This window comes from Melanerpes formicivorus, unplaced genomic scaffold, assembly GCF_026170545.1.
Source record: "Melanerpes formicivorus ecotype bairdi unplaced genomic scaffold, bMelFor1.0.p_v2 SCAF_77, whole genome shotgun sequence".
Classification (NCBI taxonomy): Eukaryota; Metazoa; Chordata; class Aves; order Piciformes; family Picidae; genus Melanerpes; species Melanerpes formicivorus.
The window spans coordinates 370,119-396,067 of NW_027142429.1; the positions used below are offsets into that span (position 1 = coordinate 370,119).

The 25,949-nt window shown below is 63.4% G+C and overlaps 1 protein-coding gene across 1 annotated transcript; it reads right to left on the reverse strand.

Annotated features, from left to right (window-relative positions):
* Positions 1-1,612: 1,612 nt before the first annotated feature.
* Positions 1,613-22,154, reverse strand: NPDC1 (neural proliferation, differentiation and control 1). Its single transcript, XM_068164106.1, has 9 exons — positions 22,029-22,154; positions 10,171-10,314; positions 5,422-5,517; positions 5,119-5,298; positions 4,929-4,995; positions 4,406-4,490; positions 4,169-4,248; positions 3,954-4,050; positions 1,613-3,129 (listed from the first exon to the last, which is right to left on the reverse strand). Exons 1-9 carry the CDS (start codon positions 22,120-22,122, stop codon positions 3,052-3,054), a joined length of 921 nt encoding a protein of 306 aa, XP_068020207.1. The 5' UTR covers positions 22,123-22,154; the 3' UTR covers positions 1,613-3,051.
* Positions 22,155-25,949: the final 3,795 nt, after the last annotated feature.

A 25,949-nucleotide genomic window follows, 5' to 3' on the forward strand; every position in this document is an offset into this window, starting at 1 on the left:
GGCAGTTTTGGGGGGACTGTGTGAGGTCCCCGGTTATTGTTTAGGGTCACTGTGCACTGGTGGCTGGGGCTTGGCCATCTGTCTGCTTTGGACCAGAGCCTCTTGCCTGCTCCATCACCCCAATGGCTGGCGCCTGCTCCTGCTCCAAGCTCAGCTCTGTGGTCTGCAGTGCAGCCAGGGATGGGTAGGATCCTGCCAGGAAAAGGGGAGCAGAAAGAAATGCATCTGTCCTCCCCAGCTCAGTTGGCGGTAGGCTGGGGGAGACAAACGGACATCTGTTTGTCTTCCCTGTGCTGAGTGTGCAGGTTTGGTGCTGGATTGGCACTGGTTTAGAGGCAAGATTTTAAACAGAATTCCCTGTCAGCCCACCCTCTCTCGTAGGGCAGGTGATGGAGAAGCCATCAGGGCTGTGGGGACCTTCTACGGCAATCAATCACACCTTGGTGGGCTGCAGCCCTGCGTGTGGCGGGCCAGGGTTCCATGGTCAGGAGCCAGCCACAGCCTTCAGCTCAGGTCTGTGTGAGAAGGGCTGGACAGTGGGTTCAGCCCGGAACACCAAAGCTCCTCCATGGCACTGCACTTTGGCTGCATGTCTGTCCCCTCTGGGCACTGCAGAGCCCGGGGTGTCATTTGGCTATTGCCCATGTTACCGCAGTGCCTGAACACACCAGCCCACCCCAACCTCCCTGTGGCTTTACAGCTGGGGAGGCTGAGGCTAGGGCTGAGCACAGACCCTGCACCACAGCCCAGGTTGTCCTGGGGTGGTTGTGGCACAGTCACGTCCCAGGACAAATGACTCTTCTGTGCCTGGACACGGGGTGGGGACACGACTGCCTGGGGGGTCCTGACTGAGGGGGTCTTCCCCAGAGGCACATCCAGGAGAGGAGAGTCTCATCACTGAGACTCCCCAGAATCCCTGGCGTGCTCTGAGAGGCTGCTGGGTTGGGAGAGCAAAGGAGTTTGGGGCTCTCAGAGAGGGAGGTGCAATACTGGGCGTCTCCAGGGGTGAGCCTTGGGGTGGTCCTGGTGATGTGGGGTGTGATGCTGCTCACCTAGGGCTGCAGCTGGAGACCTCAGGGCCACCCAGGAGTCGGGCTGAGTGGAACATCCCTGATGGTGCCCGGGCACTCTGGCAGTGAGTCAGCACCCACTCTGCAGGCTGCAGAAACCAGATGAGATGGTATCAGTCTGATGGGGGACTGGCGTGATCAAAGGCCTGCAGGGAGCTCAGGCTCCACACAATGCAGGGACTCGATAGCCCTTATCTGCGGCCCTGCCGAGGTGCCAAAGGCCCGGCCCCGGGGGCGAGGGGCAGTGGGAGTGGGTGGGCAATGGGTGCTGCAGGGCTGGGTGTAGGCAGGGACAGCTGGTGGCTCCTACCCAGTGTTTTTGCTGGAGAAACCTCTCCTGGCAAGCACCCAGAAACAAGAAAATAAACTCTGGAAAAACCCTTGGGAAGGGCTGGGAGCTGCCCCGGGAGCAGGATGCTGCTCATGCCCTGCCCCGGGGAAACGTCCGAAACGGGGACCTGAAGCATCCTCCCTCTTTGTGTCCCCCCTCCCCGAGCCCGGGACCGCGCAGCAGGGAGCTGGCCCCACAGCACACACTCACGTGGGTCTCAAACATGGTCCTTTAATAAAATCTCCTTTTAAAAGAACTACAATCAGTACAACGACCAGGGGCACGGGGAGGCGGGCAGCAGCAGCCCACGGCGGGGCGCGGGGAAAGGTCTGTGCAGAGATGGCCTCTGCCAGCGAGTCGCCCCCCAGGATGCTCCCACACCGCTGCTGCCCAGGGGCACGGCCCTGCCGCTGCCTGCCCTGCCCGTGCCTGGCTGCCCGTGCAGTGGCTCCAGAGCATGCAGCAGCTCCCGTGCGTGCAAGAAGCCATCCCTGTGCGCGACACTGCCCGCAGCAGGTCACCCACCGCTGTGACAACCCACGCCAGGGGCTGGAAGTGAAGCCACATCTGTGCAAAGCAAACCAAAACCTGTCCTGGGCATCGGGCTGGAGGGGTCATGGCCAGCGCAACAGAATGGCTGTGGGGAGCAGTGCTGGGCTCCAAGCTGGGATGTGTCAGTCGGGGCTGGTGAGCCAGAATGCAGACAAGGGCAGTGGAAGGGTGCAGGGGGGCTCTGGAGCCTGGGAGGTGCCTGGCTTGGAGTGGTGGAGATTGTAGCCTGCCATGGAAGGATGTGTGGAGAGCAGCAGGCTAGGCCCCACGGGAATGCTGGGAGGGGAGCAGGCCCCGTGCGACAGCAACCCTGCAGCAGTCACTGAGCCTTGGCTGCCCCTCCCACCCCACCACAGCTCTTCCTTCCTCTGTCACAGACACACAGGCTTAATAACAAAACCCTGAACCCACAGAGGTCCAGGGTGAGAGCTCAGCTGGCATCCAAGGCTGCTGCAAGGAAATCTGCCTCTGCCAGCACCACCCAGCACAGGGTCCCAGGCTGGTACCAGGACTGTCTGCACGGCAGGGCCTGAGGACCAGCAGCCCTAAAACGGGATGCAGACAGTGCAAGATGCCATGGCACAGCCTCTGCTCCTGGCCGGGTAGGACCCAGGATGGTACCTGAAGGGGCATCCTGGGGAGCAATGCCATCAGCTACCACAGTCTGGTCCTGGCTCCTGGAGCGGGACCCTGCTGCCAGGGGCTGCCTGAGCTGGGGAGGAGAGGGCAAACCAGGCCCGGGAGCCATTAGCGATGCCCTCTCCTCAAAGCCAAATGCAGAGAGCCAGAGCTGCAGCCTCTTCCCCCAGCTGCCAGTTTCTCTGCCAGTGCAGTGGCTGCTACCCTGGCACGTCCCCGAGGGCAGTGAGGGCAGAAGGGCAAGGCAGGGACGCGATCACAGCAGCAAAGAGGACAAGGACGCTGGAATCGGGGGCGATCCCCCCCTCCCAAAGCTGTTACTGGGTGTTTATTGGGCAGGCATCAAACAGCCTGGCAGAGTGGGGTCTGTGCCCCTTTGCCCAGCTGCGGGTGCCCCTCGGGCGCGGCTGCCCGCCTCGGGCACAGAGTCCGTAGCAAGCTCGGGCGGAGCAGGGGGAGTTACTGGTGCGACTTGGGGTCCGAGGGGTGTAAGGAGTTGTCATCAAACAGGGGGTTCCGCACTTCCATCTCTCCAGTCTGCAGCCGAGGGCGGGCGGTGGGGGAAGGAAAAGGGGGAGGTCAGAACCATCTGTGAGCTGAGCTGCCCGGGCCGAAGGGCTCCAAGTCTGAACCCCAGCCCGGGGGGAAGGCGGGGGGCAGGGGCACTGCGTGGGTGACATCCTGCTGTCACCCAGCAAAGGTGCTGCTTCCCGGCCAGAGGCAGGCAGGGATGCTGGGATGGGGTGACGATGTGTAACCCCCAAAATACCAGATGGGCCCGCACAGCCTGGCTGGCAGGAGCGGGGTTCCTCACCCAGACTACCGGCCCGCCATCAAGTGCCCTTTAATGGGCCTGGAAAGACCTAATGATGACCCTTAATCTGGATCCTGATGGCCGGGCTCCGCAGCCATTAACATGTGAAAGGCTCCTTCGGGGAGCCTTCGGGGTCGCTTTGTGTTCTTTGTACCCAAGGCCGTTAGGAGATGCCCCTCCTCGGGGTCCCCTGCCAGCCAGGAAAGTCTCCCCTGGCTTTGAGGGTCACAGGTGCCCAGTCCAGGTGCAGGGAAGCACCAGGATGAGCCTCTCGGTGGCCAGGAGCCCTACGTGACCTGGCACCGTAGGGATGGTGGGCTGAGTCTTCCAAGCTCCCAGGGCCATGGAGCAATGCTCCCTAGGGCACAGCCCCCTGCTGGGGCACCCCCCTATGCCCACTGGAGTAAGCCGAAGCCAGGGCACCTGGAGGAAGCAAATGGCTTGGGTCGCCTCCGGGCTGGATGAAGGACTTGTGCCCATCCCAGGCATGTGTTGGATCCCTCCCCACGCACACAGGGCCCCACCAGCTGCCCTGTGCCCTTCATACCGGAGCCAGCCCGGGGCACTCATAGACAGTGAAGTCTCCATCCTCATTCTCCTCGTCAGACGACGCCGAGTCCGGCAGCTTGGGCTCCTCTTTGTGCCTGTGGGGACGGGACACAGAGAGGGGGTGAAGCCCAGCAGGATGATTACCAGCACCCCAGTTAATGGCTGGGCATGGACCTGTGCCCAGGTCTGCTGCCTGCTCATGGAGCTGCTCACTTCTCCATGGAGAGCATCTGCTGCTTCTGGTGTTGGTAGTGGTACATCTGGGCACTCTGAGCCAGAGTCTTGTCCCCAGGCTGTGGAGAGAGCAAAGACAGCCATGGAGGCTGGGCTCTGGAGAGCCCCCAGCCCACCTGGAGGGGGACCCCACTCTGTTGGAAGCCCCTTGAGCAGAGCCCACTCCTGGCTTCAGCCCCAAAAGCCCCACCACAAGGAGGGCCACGGGTGTCTTACCGAGATCTTGTCGCAGGGCAGGGGGCTGGCCGCTTGCTGTGCTGAGTAGTCAGCTTTCTGTGCCAGCCTGACCTCCTTCTGCAGCCTGCCAGGGGAGAGGAGAGCAGCTGGCAGGACCCACAGGTGCAGACGACTCCATCTGGGAGCCAGTGACCCCTGGGAGGGTCTCAGTCCTCCCCTCAACATCCCTGTTCCCTGCCATGGCATGGGTGGCACCCACAGGCACAGCCATGTCCATCCCATGGGGCCTGAGCATGAGACACCATCATGGCAGGGGGTGTCAGCACCCAGCAGCACAGCAGTGGCCAATTCAGCTGCCACCCACTCCCAGGAGCCTGTCCTGGCAGTGTGTCCCACCCTGTCCCCCAGCCCTGACCAGCAGACACCATACCTGCAGGGTGACCGGTCAGGGAAACTCTTGCCTCTCCTCCAAACCCTGCCATGTGCCCAGGAACACAGGAACAAGCTCCCCTGGGCACAGGGACAGTGGGGGCCTGGCTGGCAGCAGCAGCCCCAGGCTCACCTGCACCAGCAGACTGCAGCCACGATCAGCGCCGAGATGCCAGCCACAGTGCACACCACGATCAGCCCTGCAGAGGTGGATGGGGACCGAAGGACAGCTGGGTGAGCCTGGTGGCATGGTGCCACCAGCCCAGGCTGCCCCAGCCAGCACTCAGATCCTGCTGGCAGACCGCCTGTCCCCAGGCTCTCACCCAGCACCACGTTGTCATTTGAAGGGATGGGGGAGGCCTCCACAGGGTACTTCTGGACTGCAGCGGCGGTGGAGGCGGGCAGGGTGGCAGCCGCCTCGCTGCCGGCACGACCCCACTGCAGGAGCCCCTCCCTCAGCCCGCTGCCCACACGCTGCCTGCCGCCAGCAGGGACCGGGGTGGCTGCGGGAGAAGGCAGAGCCGTGAGCAGGGCAGTGCCCAGGCAGCTCTGGAGGGCGCAGCAGCCCCAGGGGGAGGCTGCCGCGGGTCCCTGGCACCGGAGGGGACAGGGGAGCAGGCACTTACTCCTGGGCTTGCCATCCCGCGGGGCCTGGGGGCGAGGAGCCTCTTGCCTGGCCAGAAAGTCAATTTCATCCTCCCAGCTGGGAACAGAGATCCGTCCTGCGCCGGGACAGAGCGGGCATGAGGCGGGCACGAGGCAGGCACGAGGCAGGCACGAGGCGGGCACGAGGCGGGTATGAGGTGGGTATGAGGTGGGCATGAGGTAGGCACGAGGCAGGTATGAGGTGGGCATGAGGCGGGCACGAGGCGGGCATGAGGCGGGCATGAGGCAGGCATGAGGCGGGCATGAGGCGGGCACGAGGCGGGCACGAGGCGGGCATGAGGCAGGCATGAGGTGGGTATGAGGCGGGCACGAGGAGGGCATGAGGCGGGTATGAGGTGGGCACGAGGCGGGTATGAGGCGGGCACGAGGCAGGTATGAGGTGGGCACGAGGTGGGCACGAGGCGGGCACGAGGAGGGCATGAGGCAGGTATGAGGCGGGCACGAGGCAGGTATGAGGTGGGCACGAGGTGGGCACGAGGCAGGTATGAGGTGGGCACGAGGCGGGCACGAGGAGGGCATGAGGCGGGCACGAGGCAGGTATGAGGCGGGCACGAGGCAGGTATGAGGTGAGCACGAGGTGGGCACGAGGCGGGCACGAGGAGGGCATGAGGCAGGTATGAGGCGGGCACGAGGCGGGTATGAGGCGGGCACGAGGCAGGTATGAGGTGGGCACGAGGTGGGCACGAGGCGGGAACGAGGAGGGCATGAGGCAGGTATGAGGCGGGCACAAGGCAGGTATGAGGCGGGCACGAGGCAGGTATGAGGTGGGCACGAGGTGGGCACGAGGCAGGTATGAGGTGGGCACGAGGTGGGCACGAGGCGGGCACGAGGAGGGCATGAGGCAGGTATGAGGCGGGCACAAGGCAGGTATGAGGCGGGCACGAGGCAGGTATGAGGTGGGCACGAGGTGGGCACGAGGCAGGTATGAGGTGGGCACGAGGTGGGCACGAGGCGGGCACGAGGAGGGCATGAGGCAGGTATGAGGCGGGCACAAGGCAGGTATGAGGTGGGCACGAGGCGGGTATGAGGTGGGCACGAGGCAGGTATGAGGCGGGCACAAGGCAGGTATGAGGTGGGCACGAGGTGGGCACGAGGCGGGCACGAGGAGGGCATGAGGCAGGTATGAGGCGGGCACAAGGCAGGTATGAGGTGGGCACGAGGCGGGCATGAGGTGGGCACGAGGTGGGCACGAGGCGGGCACGAGGAGGGCATGAGGCGGGCACGAGGCAGGCACGAGGCGGGTATGAGGCAGGCACGAGGCGGGTATGAGGTGGGCACGAGGCGGGCACGAGGCAGGTATGAGGTGGGCACCCCGGGATGTGGCTGTGTGCCCAGGCCCAGGACTGGAGCAACAGCAGCCACAGCCACTGCAGCTGGGGGCTGGCTGCCTCCCAGCACCCAGTGGGATGCAGCCCCATCGGGGAGGAGGTTGGGATGCCCCATGCAGCCAGGACCAGCAGCTTCACCCAGGGGCTGCCTGGGCATTCCATGGGGGCCTGCCCCAGGCCATGCCCTAGCACGGTGCACACCAGGGGTGCCCAGCCACAGGGTGAGAGCACAGAGCAGGAGTGGAGCCGCTGTGCCCAGGCTCGGCCGGCAGAGCCAAAGCTCTGATGCTCAGCACTGCTCCCAACAGCATTAAAGCCACCTTGGAAGGCAGGAGATGCCCTTGTGCCCATCCCTGCGGCCTCTGCCCCAGCACTGCCATGCTCAGGCTGCCCTCAGTGGGAAGCCCTGGAGGGTAAATCAAACACACCAGGCGAGGTGCAGGGGCAGCTCAGCTCCTGCCTGTGACAATCCAGCTCCACTGGAGTGGGAAATGCATCCCAGTTCCCTTCCGAGCTGGGCACAGAGGCACTCGGCTGCCCTGTGACCCACAGCCATGCCAGCCAACAACCAGCTTCAAAGGGGCACACTCTTTGGAGAGGTGCAGGAAGAGCCTCTGTCCCCATGGCCCTGTGTCCCCTGGTTCCCCACATCATCCCCAGCCTTGGCAGCAGCCCCTGGCTCCAGGCTTCCCTGGCTCCTGGCACTCTTATTTCCACTTCCAAAGCAATATTCAAAGCAGTGCTCAGGTGCTGCCAGGCTTGCAGCTGTGCCACCAGTGCTCTACCCCGTGGCTGAGTACTGTGGTGCCAAGGCACTGGCACAGGGCTCCAGGCTCTTCCAGTGGGCTGGAGAGCTACCATGGGACTGAGTGTGACAGCCTAGTACCCGGGATTGGCACAGCCCTGTGTCCAGGATGGGCAAGTTCTGGTGCCTCACCCTAGCTCCCCACTACACTCAGGCCTCTCTCCATTGCCGTGGGACCTAGGGGACATCCATGCCCCTGTGTGTCACCATGGGTCTGGGGAAACTGGGCTGGCACAGCCCAGCCCAGCCCAGCCACTGCAGCCAGCACCTCAGGAGGATGAATGGGACAGGGCTGGAATGAGGGAGAAAAAGCTGGAAAACCATCACAGGCAGCTCCCAGGCCACTGAGCTCCCTGCCACGTGAAGCAGTGCAAGGGAAGCCCAGGCAGCTGTGCCAGCTGTATTTTGTGGCACTGCCAGCAGTGCCTGGGCTGTGCCACTCACCCACATGAAGCAGCTTCACTGCCCAGTTCCCTTTCAGCAGCTCAGACTCCCCACACCCTTCTTTGGCAGCTGTGATCTCCCCTGGCCATGCCACTCTGATGCCCCACAACATCCGTGGGGCAGAGGCAGCCAGGCACCAGTGCCCAGCTCCTGCCGAGCACCACGGGTGGGTGAACCCCAACCCGGGGCTGCTCTCCCAGGGACCAGAGGGCCAGGGCTGCCCAGCTGCCCTGGTTGTTGCTGCAAGAGGAACAAAAACAGAGGGGCTTCCAGAGGGCACCCCCCAGCTGTGCTGCAGGAAGTTGGCATGCTGGGCAAGGAGGCAGGCAGGATGTGCAGGGTGCAGGCACAGTCTGCACAGGGCACGGGTGCCCTCTGATGGTAAGTGCCACCACCTGCCTGCAGCACAGAGGGCATGGCCAGGCTGGCACACAGCATTCCAGCTGCCCCCTGTGCCAGTCCTTCCTCAGGACCTTTTCCTCCCCGGGGTGTCCCTTGCAGGCCGTCTCCAGCAGCCCAAGGATGGCCAAGCCTGTGCTGCAGCTGTGCAAGCTTAGGCATCCCTCAGTGCGGTGTCCTCCCCGCCAGAAGGTGGTGGCATTGCCTGAGACAACAGAATAGGTCTGGGAGAGATCTTGGGCTGTTCTCCAGCCTCCTGGCATCCGCCCAGAGGATGCCACCTTGGTCCTGCATGTCTCTGACAAAGCTGAGAGAGGATGAGAGGGTACTGCTGCGGCCACATCTCCCTGGCACGGAGTGGGATTGCCATGGAGATGTTGGCACATGTGCAGCCCTCCAAGAGGGAGAATTTACTCCCAAGGCTTCAGAAGGAAAAGTAAACCACGAACAGCTGGTACAGATGCTTGGTACCCGTGGCAGAGGGAGATCTTCTCATCAGATTCCTGCTCACTGCCAAATGCCAGGCCCTGTGCCCTTCCCTGTCTAAGCCCCTGCCTGGCATCGCTCCCATTCCAGCACAGCCTGGCCCCCCTGCCAGAGAGCCACAGAGCTGTGCTGAGCCAGGGCCCCACGCTGAGGGTCCCCCCTCTGGTTTTAGGGGTGATCCTCCTACCAGGAGGCTGATGGCATGAAGGGCACAATGGGCTCTGCCATCACCCATGTGCCCAACTGTTGCAAAGCACAGTCGTGGGCAGAGGGCAGCTCTGGCTGTATCCTGGTGGCACCCCCAGCGTGCCCAAGACACGAAGTGTGCCCAAGCAGAACACAAAGAAGCACCCCCAAACCCCAGAGGACCCTGCTCCATGCAGGCAGCAGCTGGGTGCCTGGCACAGCTGCCCCTCTCTGGCTCCTGCACCACCTGGCAGGGGCTGAGTCAGTCTGCCCATTCTGGGGCTGCCTGTCCTTGGGTCGGGCACAAGGGGCTGCCAGCGCTGTCAGTGGGGATGGTGGTGCTGTTCTGGAGGGAATGCCACCTGGTGAGCACCAGCTCTGCCCCATGGCAGGGCCAGGCAGTGTTGCAGGGTGCCCACCACAGGCAGGAGCTGGGCTCAAGGAGGGACTGTAGGCTCTGCCCACAGTGCAGGAAACAGCCACCCTTAGCAAGAGGGCTATGGGGCAGTGGGTGCAAAAAGCAGGCAGAGAAGGGTGGGCTCCCAGCACCTCCCAGCACCAGGCTTGGCATCAGCACAGGAGATGCCAGCCTCGTATCACAGCTCAGTCTCAAACCAGGTACTGAAATCCCAGGTGCTGCTGTAGCTCAGCCCTGGCACGGGCAGGGCTGTGGGCACCCATTCACCCTGGCCATGGGATCTGCAGGAGTCACTGCAGGAGTCACTGGGCACTGCAAGCTGCTACCCTGCTCCTGCAAAGCCTGGGGCTCTGCAAGGCCATGCCCCCCAACCCCTCCCCCCCCAGCCCAGAGCAGCCAGGCAGCCACCCTGGCCCCCTCCCACCCTTGGGCACCCCTGGGTGCTGCCAGGGCCTAGCAGTCATCTGCAGGGCTGCAGGAGGGTGCACAAGGGGTGGGGTCAGGTCCACGTCTCCCCTCCAGCCCTAACCACCCCCCAGCTGCAGTGAGCTGGAGCAGAGCTGCCATCCCCATGTGCCCAGGGGGAGAGGCCTGCAGAGGAGCAGGGCTGCTGTGGGGCAGGGGGGCAGGGGGCTTCACCTACCGCTGGCTGGGAGCTGCTTCGGCAGGCAGCGCCCGCGGCTGTCCTCCTGGAAGGGCGGCAGGCAGGGCCCGCAGGCCCCCGAGCCCGGGGGGCAGAACTCTCGGCGCTGCAGGGCACAGTCCAGGCTCCGGGGACACGCTGCTGCTGCGGGGACAGGGGAAAGCAGATCAGGAGGAGAGCTCCAACACCTCCTGGGTCTGTCCACAGCCTCTCAGCCTGGCACCCAGCTGCCCCAGGGCAGGTCCCCAGCCACCAGCGCTGTCCCTCCACCCCCCCCTTCGCCTTAGCAGAGCCACTACTGACAGCAGGGAAGTGCCCTTAGGGTTGGCCTCGATGGTCCTCCAGGATCCCTTCCAGCTCAAGATCTTCCATGCTTTTATGACTCCAGCAGGGGAGTACAGGCAGTGCCCATCCTGCTGCAGGGGACCTCAAGCCCCAGGGTACTGCTACCCCATGGGACACCCCAAGCCTCAGGGCACCACCATTGCAGAGGGCACCACAAGCCCCAGGGTGCTGCAGGACAACCTGAGGCTCCCAGGGCTGGCAGCAGCAAGGGCCTCTGCCCCTGCCTGCACCACATGGGCAGGCTGGCACCTGGAACCCAACCAATGCAAACCTGTGCCCCTGTGTGCCCCCAGAGCCTCAACAGAGCTGCGACTGTCACCAGAGGCAGCAGCAGCTTCAGCTCCCAACCCTCTGACATCAGGGCAGGGGAAAATGAGGGCCCCACCCCTGCCCCAGTGGATGCACTGTGGCACAAACCTCCCTCCTGGCTTTGTGGAGCGTGGCAGACCTGGGCACCTCGCCAGTGCCTGGGGACAGCCAGGGGCACCCTGCTGCAGCCTCGCTGGGCTCACGCTCAGGACACCACAGGGACAGCCGGGGCACCACAGAGCTCCTTCATGCTGTGGAAAGCTGAGTGCTTGGGCTGGGCACAGCTGGATGGGGCACACAGCTGGGTGTGTGCACAGTTGGGTGGGGGCTGCACAGCTGTCCTAGGCCTGCTCTTCATCGTGCCAGGCGTGGCCATGCCCACACCTTTGCCGTGGGCAGCAGCAGAGCACCGGAGGGGCCTCAGCAGGAGCGGGAGGAGGGCTGGCAGCCCCAGGGATGAGTCACAGCAGGAGCCAGCTCCCAGCACCATCCCACGCACCCTGAGCCATCCCAGCCTGCCGTGGTGGGCAAAGTGCCTGCTGTCTGCCCGCCCCCAGGACAGCCCAGCACAGCATGGCACCGAGCAGCCCACAGGAAAAGGCAGCTCAGCTCCAGGGACCCTCCTGAGCAGCCCTGTGCCCTGCCAGGCTGCGGGTGGGGGGCAGCTGCTGCCCTGCCCAGGCACTGCATGCTGGAGAGCTCTGGCAGACAGTGGAGCTGCCAGGGTCGCTGTGGCAGCCCTGCTCCCCCAGCAAGGGTGCAGGTGTCGAGCAGGATGCCACCCACAACGCCCCCCCTTGCATGGTCCTATCTGACTATGGAGCTGGTCACCAGTGGCCCCAGACCCCCCTGGGCATGGTGGGGTGCAGGGCAGAGCTGCCCTTGCTGCAGGGCTTCCTGCTGTGGACAGGGATCTCTCAGCAGGGCAGCCAGATGGCAGCAGGGCTGGCTGCACTCTGCTCAGCACAGCAGCCTGGGGGAGCTCATCTGGGGGGTGGGTGCAGAAGCAAGGTCTGCTCCGTGGGGCAGCGTGGTGCTGAGTGGTACTGAGGAGGGCAGGAACTGGGCATTTCAGCCCCAAAACTGAATCCAGCTGCCTGCTTCTCCTGCCCTGGCATGGAGAAGGCCACCAAACACTGTCAGCACAGGGGCTGGCAGAGGGGCTGGCACTCAGCAGCCCTAGGGGTGGGGAAGTGCCACATCCCTGTGGGGGGCTGGAGGCAGGGGAGTGGCACTGGAGCCTCCCACCTGCGCTGTGGACCCCTGGAAATGCACAGTGAAAGCTGCTCCCTGGGGGGAGGAAGCCACCCCCGCGGGGGTCACCCAACACTTGTGGCCACCCAGCACCATGGACCCTCAGAGCCATCTTGGAGCCAGCTCAGGGAAGCAAGAGGCCCAGCCCTAAGCCAGTGCCCAGCAACCAGTTCAACACAGGCAGCCTACAACACACTGAGGTCCTTATCTCTGTTTGAGGAACGAGCTGTGCTTGCCCAGCTGGCACGGGCTGGCACTGGAAGCTAGACAGGTGGGCACTGGTCTAATTAAGCTCCCCATGTGAAATCAATCAGTGGTTGGCAAGCAGATATGACACCATGGGCACCCTGCAGGGTGAGGTCTTGCAAGGCCATCTCCAGGCCGAGCTGCTGCTCTTTGGCAGGCCTGGTGAGAGTGGGCACCTCTGTGCCACACCAGGTGCCAGGATCTGAGCACTGCACATGCTGGCACCCAAGAGCCGCAGGGACAGGTCTGATCCTGACCCCTACCCCCCTGGGGGATGGGGCTTTGGGCTGGGGCAAGCTGCTGGTGCTGAAGGCTGTGTGGCTCCCTGTAGGCAGGAGCTGAGCCCAAGGCCAGTGAGCACACAGGGCACAGTGCAGCTGGCACGGAAGGACTAACAGCAGGGCAGCAGGAGCCAGGGACTCACCCCGGGGAGAACTGGGCTGGGCACCCAGGTGGGCACTGAGGTTGGTGAAGCACTGCAATGGGAGTTCCTGTGCCCTCAGAATGCCCTCGGGTCTGGCAGCATCTTCCCACAGCTGGGCAGGGGCTGAGGGCAGCCAAGGCCCTGCCGTGGCCAGGAGGGCAGCGACCACCACTGCCCCCTCCCTGCCACTGCCCCCTCAAGAGGGTAAGTAATTGGTGCTGAGCACTGGTCACAGAGCTTGCACCCTGGGCACTGGCAGTGCCAAGGCCCAGCCTCCCGCCTGCTGGGGCCCCAGTGCCAGCAGCACGAGCTGGCAGAGCCAGCATCAGCTGCGACGGACGAGCGGGCACGGCGTGGGGCAGCAAGAGCACAGCCCCCGAGGCAGGGCACAGGGGTACAGCACACAGGGTGGGCTCTGGGGGTGCCAGGGCAGCAGGGCTGCAGCTCTCTGCACGCTGATGCTGGCTGCGGCCGAGGGGCACCGCGGCCGTGGGCACAGATGCCGGCAGCCTGGGCCCCATGGCACCCTGGTGTCTGCCAGCTCCCTTCCAAGGCCATTCCTCCTCCTCCAGCCAGGCACTGTGGGACCTGCCGTGGGACTTGCCAGCAGCCTGCCTGTGCTCCCAGGGCTTCAGCTGTGAGCTGGCACCACCCAGGCTCTCCTCGTGGCTCTGCAGATTGCTCCTGGCTCTGAAAGGCTGGAGCCAGCCTGAGGCAGGTAAGCAGGAGCACTGCCCCAAAACTCACTCCAGCCCCTGGCATATCTCTGCCCTCTGACTTGCAGCCTCCCTGGGACAGGGGCAGGCAGGACTGGGGGGCAGCCAAGCCACCCAAACGCCCAGGGACATGCCTGTGGGGTGAGGTAGGCACTCGCTGCCTTGAATGCCAGCAGCCAGCATAACCCAGCACAGGGCTGGATGTTGGGGTAGCCTGGAGGGTGCCCCAGGGCACAGAGTATCCCCACAGGGACTGCTGGTGGCATCACCCCTCCCTGCCCTGCCTCAGCTGCACTGTGTGCCCAGCAAGGCAGCCAGCAGCATCCCCACACAGGCAGAATAGAAACTGCCACCACGGGCACTCACCTGGGTAAAATGCCACTGCTGGCTGCTTTTGTGCCACCAGCCCCAGCAGCAGTGCAGGAAAGGGGTATGGGGCATGGGGGGCATGGTGATTGTGGGGTGGGCAGGGGCTGCATGACAGAGGAGACAGAAGCCTCACCAAGGGCCCCAGAGTCCTGACCTGCTCCAGACTCAGTGTCTCTGTTTCAGAGGGCCAGAGCCAGGCAGGGCCAGAAGTGGGGAGATGCCAAACCCTCAGCAACCCCAAACACCTCCCCTCCCCCACCCGCCTGCGTCACCCAGAAGCTGTCCCCAGGCCAGAGCAGACACTGCCTGCAGCCCCAAAGAGCTGCTCCTGCCAGCCGGGGCTGGGGAGAGAGGCAGCAGGAGGCAGCCTGCCCTTGCCAGGCCATGGAGCAGGGTTTGTGTCACTGCAACTCAAACTCCCAAACCAGCCAGAAAAATCCTTGTTCCCTGCCCTGGCACACCAGGGGAAGACTGATGTGTGCCATGGGAAGGGGAGACATCCCCTGGACACATGGAAATGGCTCAGTGGGGACCAGGCAGAGGACACAGCCCCCCATCTGTGGCAAGCAGGATGGTGACACCACGCATGCCCCAGGGCACAGGGGACTGCAAGGCAGCTGCAGCAGCCAGGGGGACCTGCAGAGGCCTGCATGTCCATCCCAGGAGCCAGCCACAAGCCAGTGTCACACCTCAGCCTGTCCCCAAGCCCCAGGGAGGTGCAGTGGCTGGGGGGGCACTGAGCACAACAGGACCCTCCAGTCCCCCAGCCTGGCCAGCCCTGGGTGCTGCAGGTTCTGGCCCCAGCTCCCTGTCCCCTTCCAGCTGTTTAGAGCAGCTCCAGGCCCACAGAGGCTGTGCCCCCCCAGAAGGGTGGCACACTGTGTCCTGCTCTGTGGTGCCAGCACTGCCTCCAGCCACGAGTGCTTTGCTTCAGGTGTTCAGAAAGAGGAAAAGTAATCCCCAGCCAGCAGCCCAGCTGCCAGCTGCCATTTCTCTGGTGCCACTTCTCTGGTGCCAAGCCTGCCACTGGCTCTGCATTACCTGCCACTGGCTCAGATGGGTGTGAGTCCACCCCTCAGTGTGGACCCCAGGCTGTCCCCAGTGCCACCCCATGCCACGAAGCACCTGGCTGTTCTCTGCAGCTCAAACTGCCCACTTTCAGCCTTCTTAATTGGATTTTGCTTCTAACAAGGGGTTTAGAACCTGCCCAGAGCCTGCAGGGGATGGGCAGGGGATGGGTTTGTTGAATTCCTTTTTCCCTGGCTGGGCTCTGGGGTTTGGCACAGTGTGACTGGTGAAACCACCATGGCACTGCCACAAAGGGGTTAGTGGAGCCAGCCCCACACAGGCACTGTGTGCTGATACTGGCTGAGCAGCAGCCAGAGGAACCTCTGCTCACATCCCTGCAGTGTTCTGGGACACCCTGATGGGCAGCACAGCACAGTGCTGGCACTGCTGGCATTGCAGGGAATGGGCAGCCCAGGCACCACTCTCCTGTCCACGCCGGGGCAGGCTGTGCCCTGCAGTGCAGGAGGTCTTACAGCTCTGCTCCAAGCACAGACCCACCTGCAGCCTGTGCAGCCCTGAGGGAAGGTTTTGGTTCCAGCTCTCTCCTCCTGCCACTGATCAGCTACCAACTGCTCAGGAGGGTCCTTCCTGCCAGGGTGCCCACTTGCCCAGCAAGCTGCAGCTGGGCAGTGTCATGGGCACTGCTGAGTACCCCCTGCAGACCAACTGCTGCTGGTGAGGAGGTGGGAGAGGGCAGCCCACCTGCCCCAGCCCAGCACCCAGGGAGGTGCCAGGCCAAGGGTCAGCACGTCCACGCTGGCAAACAGCCACCGCTCCCACCCACTGCCACGGCCAGGCTGGGACCAAAGCTGTGCCGTGGCAGCTCCCTGCCAAGCACCGCTGTGCCCACCGGGGCTGGATGCTCTTTGGCACAGCCGAAGCCCTCCCACACCTCGCCGCTGGGACCCTTGGGTAGCAGCACCACAGCGCTGCCACTGCAGGGCCCCGGGCGGCTGAGAGGCGGCGCCAGCAGCACAGGAGGCTTCACTCGGGCCGGGGGAGTCTGTGCCTCCTGCCCCCAAATCCATCCCCTGCCTGGCACCAGCCTCGATGCTCCCATCAGCCCAGCACCCTGAGATGGGGACTTGGGGGCATGGGCACTCATCAGCAGGTGCCAGGGGCTCTAGGGGCTGCCCCTTTTGGCTGAGAGCTGGCAGGGGGGGCCCCTCGGGCGGGCTGCCCGCACCCCGCGGACACGCAGGGCAAGAGGTAGGCGGAAAACCAGGGGCACCTCACCGCAGCCGGGCTGTGCCCGGGGCTGTGCCCAGGCTGACTCAGCCACCACCAGCGATAGACACCTGCTGGGGCCCTGCTGGGGTGGAGAGCCCAGGAACTGGGGAGGCCTCCCTGAGCCCAGAGAACCGGGGGGCAGGGGGGATGCACAGCTGCACCCTGGGGGTGCCTGCGAACGCAGCATCCCAGGGCTGCCGGGACAGGGCTGCAAGCGCTGCTGAACAGCTGGACCCAGAGATTTCGTCTGGGTTTTATCCCCGCAGGAGTCAGCCGGCCCAGGGCACCCTCTCCCTTCCAGCCAGAGGCAGAAATTGCGGCCGCAGGCTGCGTCACGGCGGCGGCAGCTTACCGGGGCCGGCAGCTTACCGGGGCCGGCAGCTTACCGGGGCCGGCAGCTTACCGGGGCCGGCAGCTTACCGGGGCCGGCAGCTTACCGGGGCCGGCAGCTTACCGGGGCCGGCGAGCGGCGGGCTGGGGAATAGCCGCAGACAGATGCGAGCCGCTGAGCTCCCCGGGGCAGAGCTGCTCCTCCCACACAGCAGAGCTCCCCAGGAGCGCTCCTGCGCAGGGCCCCAGGCAGCACCCATGTGCTGGGTGCGCAGCGGGAACGGCGCCTCCCGCACCGCTGCTGCCATCGCCGCACTACGGGAGGGGACGGCGGCCGGGAGCCCATCCTGCGCTGCGAGGAACCAGGGAGGGTCCTTACCCGCACGGCAGCCGATGTGCCATCTCACGCCAGCCACCGAAGCGATGGCTCCCCTCACCAACCAGCAAACCTCCCTCCCACAAAGGCTTTGCCCCCCCCGCCTCCGGCCAGCAGCACACCGCGGGGTGCCGGCTAGGGGTGCCCCGGCTAGGGGTGCCCCGGCTAGGGGTGCCCCGGCTAGGGGTGCCCCGGCTAGGGGTGCCCCGGCTAGGGGTGCCAGCTGCCAGCCCGCAGCGCTCTGCTGCTCCGGGACGGGAAGAGGCCGGGACCGGGACCTGCCTGGGCTGCGTTTCCTTCCTGCAATTGAAAGCAGGCTCCAGGCACTTAATGGCCAGCTTCTTCCCCTTGCAATTCTCGTTAGCTCATGAGCAGCTAATTACAGGCCTGCTGCCGCCCTGCAGTGCTCCGGTCACCCCTGCTGGCAGAGATCCGTGACGCCTGGAAGCGGGAGGGAGATGCCCCAGCACTGCCAGCAGCATTAGCGTCGTTCCCTGGGCTTTTGGGGGGCAGCTGGCCTGGGGGAGCCACTGCACCCACTGGGGACCATATCCAGAGCCCCCCATGGGGATGATCAATGGCAGCTCCTCTCTACAGTACCTGCAAGACCTTGCACCTGGTGAGAGGCCACCTCATCGCCCCCCCTGTCCCTGGCACCCCCACAACCCCTCCTATCTAGCCACAACATCCCCACATCCCCAATAACCCTTTTGTCCTCAGCACCCTACATCAATCTTCCTGCTGCAGTGCTCCCACCATGCTGTCATCCCTCCTGTCCCTCCTGTCCCCATGTCTTTCCTCTCCCCAGCACACCAGCCACTCCATGACCCCTCCTGTCCCTCACACTCCTGCTACCCCTGTCACCCAGAAATCCCCATCACAGCCTCGACCTCCCTGTCCCCAGAGCTCCTGCCACACTGTCAACGCTCCCATGCCCATAAGCACACAGCAGAGCTAAGCTGATTACCTCCCCTAATGCTGCCATGGCCCAGAAGCACCACTTCAGGCAACTGTCCCAGACTCATCTTCCCCTCTGTGCCACGGGGAGGACCCAGTCAGCCGTGGGGATCGAGCCCCAGCCCCCAGGCAGTGCAGCCCTCGGGTTCTACTCCAGACCATCAAGACTTAAACCCACACCTGGAGCTGCCAGGGAAATCAGAATCACAGCATGGTCTGGGTTGGAAGGGAGCTCCAAAGCTCATCCAGTCCAGCCCCCTGCACTCAGCAGGGACATCCTCCACTGGATCAGGTTGCCCAGAGCCCTGTTCAGCCTCACCTTGAATATCTCCAGGGATGAAGCCTCAGCCAGCTCCCTGGGCAGCCTGCTGCAGTGTCCCACTACCCTCATCATAGATCCATAAGGCCTGACAGCATCTCCCAGGCTCTGGGACCATGGTCTCCCAAGCTCCAGCCCCCAGGGGAGCTGGGGTGCACATGGGTCTGTGGGTCACCAGCAAGCTGCAGTGAAAGCAGAGCAGGGACTTTCCCCACATCTCTTCCACGAGGATATGCTCTTCCTTGAGGCTAATTTGGATTATGCAGATCAGGGGCCTCTTCTCAGCCACTCCCCCTCCCCAGGCCTGTGAATGTGGCTCTGCCAACGTCCCTGGCACAGGTCCCAACCCACAGAGCCCCATAGGATGCCCACCAGTCATGACCCCAGCTGCTCCACACCTCCCTACCCATGAGGGCTCACTGGTCATGGTGGGAGCCAGCAGTGCAAATGTAACCCCAGAGAACATGGGGAGAACATCACCTCCAAGAAGAAAAACACAAAGAACTCAACTTGGGAGCAGCCCCTGGGGAGCAGCACTTCAGCTGCTATGGGGGAAACCCTTGGCCTTCACTGGCTGGCAGAGCAGCCCCTGATGCCCAGCTGCAGGGGGACTCAAAGGGACAGGGTGGCTGCATGCTGCTGAGCAGGACCATGGCCCAGCGCTGTCCCCACTACCAAGGGCGCTCAGATGAGCTCTCTCTGTGTCTCAAGAGAAAACTGGGGATGGAAATTTCTGGTTTCTGCAGACTAATTCAAGTGATGCCAGGGGGCTAGGAGACCACACTCTGGGCAGTGCCCCAGGGAGCTTGGCAAGGCAGCTGGTGCCTTGTGAGTGCCATGGGTGCAGCAGCAGGCACCGCCGCCATGCTCCCAAGAGAGGCCTGCAACTGGCCCAGCTTCAGTGTTCAGCATGCTGGTCTCTGGGGACCACCTTGTGTCCTGCCCCTGCCACAGCTCCCTCCCTGGCACAGTGACTGCAAAGCAGGCAAATGAAGCCAGGGCATGGAGAACTCCACCGAAGGCTGAGCCGTGAGGACTCCACAGAGGATGGCTCCTGCCTTGTCCTTTCCAGCTCTGGACCCTGGGAAGTCCCTGTGCCACCTCAGAGCTTGGGCAGCTGATGTCAGCACCAGCATCCATGCCCCACCTGCATTCCTAAGCAGCAGCAGGGGCAAAGGTGGCAAGGAGAGGGCAGTTCACATGTGGCCAGAGGAGTCACTTGGACTACAAAGGACCAGCTTCCGTGGGTGCTCCTGGTGCACAGCACTGGCTGCAGCAGCAGGGCTGGGCTCCCAAGCTTATTAGAAAAGGAGGTTCTCAGCCATCCTCCCATTTAGGAAAACCTTCTTTTGTTTGTTTGTTTATAACAATAATAGATGAAATTTGGCAACCAAACTCCTCAGGACAGGGTGAGAAGCCTGGCTCGCACTAAGGCTCCAGGAAACGCAGCCAGGAAACGTTTCTGCCCAGAGCTGGGTGCGCTAGAGAGAGACACGTGGGAAACACACAGCTGAGAAGCACCAACCAAAACTAAACTACCGCTGCACCACCTCCAAAACTGCCTGCCATCCTTCCCCCAGCTCAGATCAGGCCCCTGGCAAGAGGAGGATGTCACCATCCCACGTGCTGGCTGTGTCCTGGGAGGTGGCTTCTGTCGCAGGGCCCCGGGAGGTTGCACCACTGACAGATGAAGCTGGAGGGGAGGGGATGCTAGCCCTCACTTGAAGCAGCTTTGCAGAAGCCAGAGGTGCAGGAGGACGTAGGCATGGTGGTCCAAGACCTTCTCTTCTGGCTATCTGCTGGCCAGGAACCAGATTCACTTGCACATCGCAGAGCAGGAGCTGTCCATGGCCCTGCCACCTCCACCAGCCAAGCTCTCCCCATCCACCCAGGGAGGGCAACTACACAACAGGAAGGAAAGCCAAAGTTTCCTCTGCCTCGTGGTGCTGAGGGAGGAAGGCTGCTGGGACAGGACGGTGACTCCTTTCCCCACCCAGCATCCCAGGGATGCTATTCCAGGGCACCCCAGCACTGCAGAGGGTAAAGCAGCCCAGTGCCACATGCTGCACCAACCTGCAGCACCCAATGCTGCAGTTGGCATTTCCAGGCAGTAGGATGACGACGTGATTCGAAACAGTGCAAGTGAACTGTGCCCAGCCTTTGCTTGGGGGCACAGGCTGAACTGAACGTCCCAGTGCTGCCTGTGCCCTGTGCCTGTGCCATCCCAGGCTGGAGGGGGCTGCAGCTGGTGGAGCGAGGCCCCTGGCACTCACCTCATCGCCAGCAGCCACCTGGGGGCTAGGAAGGGAGGGGAAGGGGAGACTCTGCTGCCTGCTACCCACAGCAGCCCAAGCAGCCCCTGAGGGGTCCTTCTCCAGCAGCCAGGCCACCTTACCCCCAGCCCCTTCCCCTCGGGGGCAGTGGCAGTTGTGCAGCTCACCAGTGACTGTGTCAGGGCCACAGAGCTCCTTCCTCCCTTCACGGCCTGTGCCACTGGTGCCCCCCGGCCAGGCCACCCTGGCCTCCACACACAGGCCGAGGGAGGACACAGGAGCACGAAAAGCCTTGCACTGTGCTGAACTGCTGGGAGACTTTAAAAAGGTTTGCACCTTCTGGCTGTGGCACAGCGTGGGCAGGAGTATGGTGAGGCCACACGGGCCCAGCTGACGGCAGGCTGCTGCCCAGCGCCCGCCCTGCCAGCAAGCCACAGCAGGGAGAACAATATTGGATCTGCAAACAATGGTGGGAGCGAGGGGGAGGCACTGCCCAGCCACTGTGGCCAGCTGGGCAGAAAGCACCTGCCCAAGACGTGCTGTCCTGGGCTGGGACACCCACCACCCTGCCAGAGTGGGCAGAGGGGTGGGTAGGGGTGGGCAGCCCCCCCTGCAAGCAGCCATGCTCAGGGCCGATGGGGGCATTTTGGAGGGCTGGTGTTTATGCCCATCGTGGCAGTGGGCACAGAGTGAGGGGGCACAACACATACCCAGTGCCAGATCTACTGGGAGAGAAAACGCACTCACCCACACCCTAGGACGACAAAAGCCCAACCAAAGTCAGCCCCCAAGCCGCTGAGACAGCCCTTAAGAAAACGGCAAGGAGGGCAGAGGTGGTGCTGCTGGGAGGGAAATGAAAGGCACGCGTGTTTTCTGCCCCAGGTGAGAAGAAACGCATCCGGCACCGACCCTGCCCCGCGGCGCCGTGGTGCCGCTGCCGCTCCCCACCGAGGGAGCGGTTCGGGGCAGCCGAGCGAACCGGGCACTCCCGGCCTGGCAGCGAGCTGAGCCGGGCCGGGCACCGCCGCAGCCTTACCGGGGGCTCTATTTGGGCCGGGGGAGGCTGGCTTTGTTTTCCTGCTTTTTCCCTCCAGTAAAGGCGCATCACGAGGGCCACAGTGCGGGGCCGCTCCCTCAAACCCACGCTCCTGCCCCCTCCCAGGATCAGGCCCCACATCTGAGGGCCTCTTCTGCCACCCCAAACCGCTGCCAGCCGCTGCCAGCCGCTGCCAAGGCCCCAGCCTGCCGCGGCGGAGGGCAGAGGGGCGATGGCGCTGCCCGTCCCCGGGGAGCGCGGCGAGGCCCGCGGGGTAGCAGAAAGCCGGGGGGCGGCGTGGGGCGGGGGGAGCCGTCTCTACCCTTGCTTTGAGGCAGCGAACCGCGCAGCCCGGCGCAGGGATGCTGAGCGGCCCCCGACCCACGGAGCCCCCGGGGAAGGGGCGGGGTGGGCAGGAGGTGGGAGCCTGAGCCCCCAGGAACGCGGAGTCCCCCTGGGGTGGGGGGAGAGGGGGCGGCACACAAAACCGCACCGGGTGCGACCGGGAGGGGCCACAAGCATCCACGGTCCTCCGGCCACACGGACACGGCGAGATGGGGACGGACAGGACGCACGCAGGAGCGGGGGTCAGGGACTCGGACTGACCGGCACGGGCGAGGCGCAGGCGGCAGGCCCCGAAGGCGGCGAGCAGCAGCAGCAACACTCCGCGGCGCGCAGCAGAGCCCCGGGCCCGCTCCATCTCCGGCGGCTCGGGCGGGAGCGGGGCCGCGGCGGGGCGGCGGCGGCGAGAGCGGCTGCGGGGGCGGGGCGGGGGGCGCGGGGGGCGGGGCCCACCCGCGGGGCGGGATCAGAACAGCGCCCCCCACCGGTCCGCAGCGGTCCTAGCGCCCGGGCACCGGCGGGGCCGCGCCTCCGATGCTGGGGTAGCGCTGGGGCCCTCGCTCCGAGAAGGACATTGAGGGCTGGAGCAGGTCCAGAGCAGGGCAGCAAAGCTGCGGAAGGGTCTGGAGAGCAGGGCTGGGGAGGAGCAGCTGAGGGAGCTGGGGGTGCTCAGCCTGGAGAGGAGGCGGCGGAGGGGAGGCTGAAGGGAGGCTGGAGCCAGGTGGGGGTTGGGCTCTTCTCCCAAGGAGCAAGTGCCAGGGGAGGTTTAGGTTGGCCGTGAGGAACAATTTCCTCCCCTTGAGCATTGTCAAGCCCTGGACAGGCTGCCCAGGGCAGTGGTGGAGTCTCCATCCCTGGAAGGGTTTCAAACCAGTGGAGATGTGGTGGGACAGGGTTCACGGTGACCTGGCAGTGCTGGGTTAACTCTTGGGCTTGGTGAGATTCAAGGTCTTTTTCCACCCTAACGACTGGGCCACAGTTACTGCCTGCCCCTGTCCCACAGCTGGGGAGAGGGGCTGGGAAATCCCACCTGTGGTTGTGTTGCTGCTGGGGCAATGGTAGGAGGTGGCAGGTCCCTGCCTGCCAAACAGCTGCAGCACCTGGTTGAGAGCACTGAGGTTGTCAGGCCTCAGCTGCAGCCACCAGTGCTGGACAGAGCCATGCACATTGCCTCCCTTCCCCATCACAGCCACATCCCTGGGTTCACACACGCTGGGTTAGTCTCATGCCTGTAGGCTTGGTTTTCCAACCCCTAGGGCCTCTTTGGAGCACAAATGTCCCAGACTGCTGCAGGGTTGCAGGTGCTCAGTGTAGACACCAGCTCCAGGCATACTTTATGGACCCTGTGTCTGGCAGGCATCCCAGGCTGCTGTCCCCAGCATCCCCAAGCCCTGCAGAGCTGCCTGGAGCTGTGTGAGGGTTTCCCCACTGCAGTGCCAGGGGCTGCTGAAGCTGCAGTTCTGCTGAACCCAGACATCTCCAGGCATGGAGAGGAGGCCTTGGCACGAACAGGACACCGTGGTGCTCAACAGACCCTGCTGCCTGGTTCCCTGCTGCCCAACATGTGCTGCCCTCTCTGTCCCTCGTGCTCAGGGCAGGGATTCCCATGGCCGGTGCCCAGCCCCAGGCGAAGGCGTGCACCACGGGAGCCCTGTTAGGGCACAGCAGTGCCCTGGCTGGCAGCCTGCTCCAAAGCTCTACAAGGCTGCCAAGAGCCAGTGGCATGCCAGGGACACCGGGCTGGGCTTTGGCAGGGCTGCTGCCTGCCCACGATTGCTGCTGCCACCAAGGCTGTGGGGGAAGGTGTGGGCAGAGTTGGATGCCAGCACAGCGTGGGGCCAGCTGCAGGGACAAGACTCTTTTGGTGCTTCTCACCTGCCTCCAGAGTAGGTATCTTAATATTTTCTTTCTTCTTTAACTTCCTCAGCCTTTTGCTCCTGCCAGCTGTCTGGGATTTGACTCCCAAGGGAAATGCTCTGCATTTCCTTTCTCTCTGCTTCACTGCAGCTCTGTGCTCATTAATCGCTTCTCAGTTTTAACATCCACCTGTGGGACCAGCAAGAGCACCAGGAGCTGCTGCTGGGAGAGCTGAGGGAGCTGAGGCAAGTGCCTGTGCTGGAACCAGTAACCACATCTCTAACCTGCTGCTTTTTGCCACGCAGGAAGGTGGGGGTGGAGGGTGGCTGGGATGGATGCTGGGCCAAACTGGAGGGTTACCAGGACAAATAGGAGCACTTGAGTCTCTCCCTCAGGGGGAACAGCAGCAGCACACTGCAGACAGCCAGTGAAGAGCGAGAATGAGAGAAGCCCTGGGTGAAAGCCATCACAAAGAAGATTTGCACTGACACCCAGGAACCACAGTTCTGGTTATTATTTCACCATCACAGTGAACTGCAGAGCTCAGGGACACCTGCCCATTTCTCTTGAGGTCTTTGAGCCAGCTGGAGAGGGAAGTGATGGTGATGAACTGCCACTTCCCAGTGAGCTAGTGAGCATCAGAGAGCAATGAGAGATCCAGAGACAGAGCAGGAGCCCCCAGCTCCCTCCTCTGCCCATGCTGCTGGCAGGGTGGCCAAGCATCTCCTCTGCTGTTTGCGGCGGCAATCTGCCACAAAGAGCTGACCCAATGCAAGATCTGCTTGGCCAAGCCCAGGTACTCTGTGAGCTTCAGCACCCAAGCATCACCCTGCTGTCAAAAGCCAGGGAGCCTGTGGGACTTTGGCTTCTGGCAGGAACTGGGGTCCTTGTGAAAAGCAGGCAGGTGAGCTTTGTCTCACATCTGCTCCCCTGGGGAGAACGGGGCCAAGCAAAGTACTTTCTCTGTCTTTCACCACGGGAAAACTCCCTCCAGTGGCATTACCTTCTCTCCATCACAATATCCTTTCAAAGGTATTTTTGGCTGGGCTTGAAGCATCAACAGAAGAATCAGCTCCAGGAGGAGAAATCTGGGCTTGATCTCCAGCACACCTGCAAGAGACAAGCTCTGCAGGCACCTCTGAGCTCCTGCCCCTGCACGTGGGTCCTTAGGAGCAGCAAACCCTCCCTCATACCCCAGTGTGGAGATGGCATTGCTGGCTGAGCCAAGCAGTGTGTTCCTACCATGGTCTGAGACAGAGCAGTTGCCCCCAGAACCTCTGAGAGAGGACAAGGAGAGGGGCACAAGAAATTCTCTGCCAGCTTCAGCCCTACTGACAGTTTCCATGGGGTTAAAGCAAGATGCTCCAGAGTGAAGGAGAGCCCCAGATGAGCTCCTCCTGGGGTGCATCCTGCCTGGTCCCAGCAGCTGGCTATGTCCTGCCTGTGTAACTGATGCCCATTTGATCCCTAAATCCTTTGCTGTGAGTAAAGCCTCACCCCCAGCTCAGCTCAGGTGTGGGGGTGCAGAGCCATGCTCTGCTCACCTTGAGCAGCAGGGAGCTGGTGACTGTGCACCTCCAGTGCATGCATAGCTGCCAATAAACTATATCCACAGCAGACATGTTCAAAAGGCAAGGTAAAACCAGCAGTACTTTACAAATGTTACTTTACTTATGAATGGTACCAAAATACTTTCTTCTTGCACCCCACTGTGGCCCCACTGTGGCCAGCACTGCTCTGGAGGAAGCAAGGCTGTGCCCTGACAGGCAGGCTGCTGAGGGCTGTGTGGTTCTTGTACCCCCAGTGTCACTCCTGCTCTCTACAGGTGAGGCCCTGCCCCGTGCATCTGTTCTGGAAGGATGTGTTGCACCCTCACCTGAGTCGGGTTCCTACTGGGAAATCCTTGGCTCTATGGGAGACAGGGCTGCTTCCCACCATGGGAAACCCATCCCCATCATTTCTGCTGAGTGGGAGCCTTACAGAATCTCACCTGGAAAGAAATCCCAGCCCAGCATTTGGCTGGGGTCTGAGGAGGTGCTTTGCTGTGCCTGTGGGCAGCTCCTCTTGCACACACAGAGCAGTGCTCACACCACCCTCCCACAGCCTTTACTGACACCCACCAGGTGACACCTCCCCAGCTCTGCGTGCTGCTGAGAGCCCCTGAGCCCTTCCTGAAGGCACATCATGGACCAAGTCAATCTCTCCTCCACACTCCTGCCTTATCAGCACCATTCTGCACATGGCAGCAGCTCTCCGTTCTCAGGATTGGCTTTGACTCCTGAAGCTACCAAGAAAATCCCCAGCCACGGTTTTCCAACTCAAACATCT

Coding starts and splice junctions, on each gene's coding strand:
- NPDC1 (XM_068164106.1), bottom strand. CDS start 22,122: ATGGAGCGGGCCCGGGGCTCTGCTGCGCGCCGCGGAGTGTTGCTGCTG. Junction 5,299..5,421: donor GCGGGATGGCAAGCCCAGGA/GTAAGTGCCTGC, acceptor CTTCTCCCGCAG/CCACCCCGGTCCCTGCTGGC. Junction 4,051..4,168: donor CAGATGCTCTCCATGGAGAA/GTGAGCAGCTCC, acceptor CCGTCCCCACAG/GCACAAAGAGGAGCCCAAGC.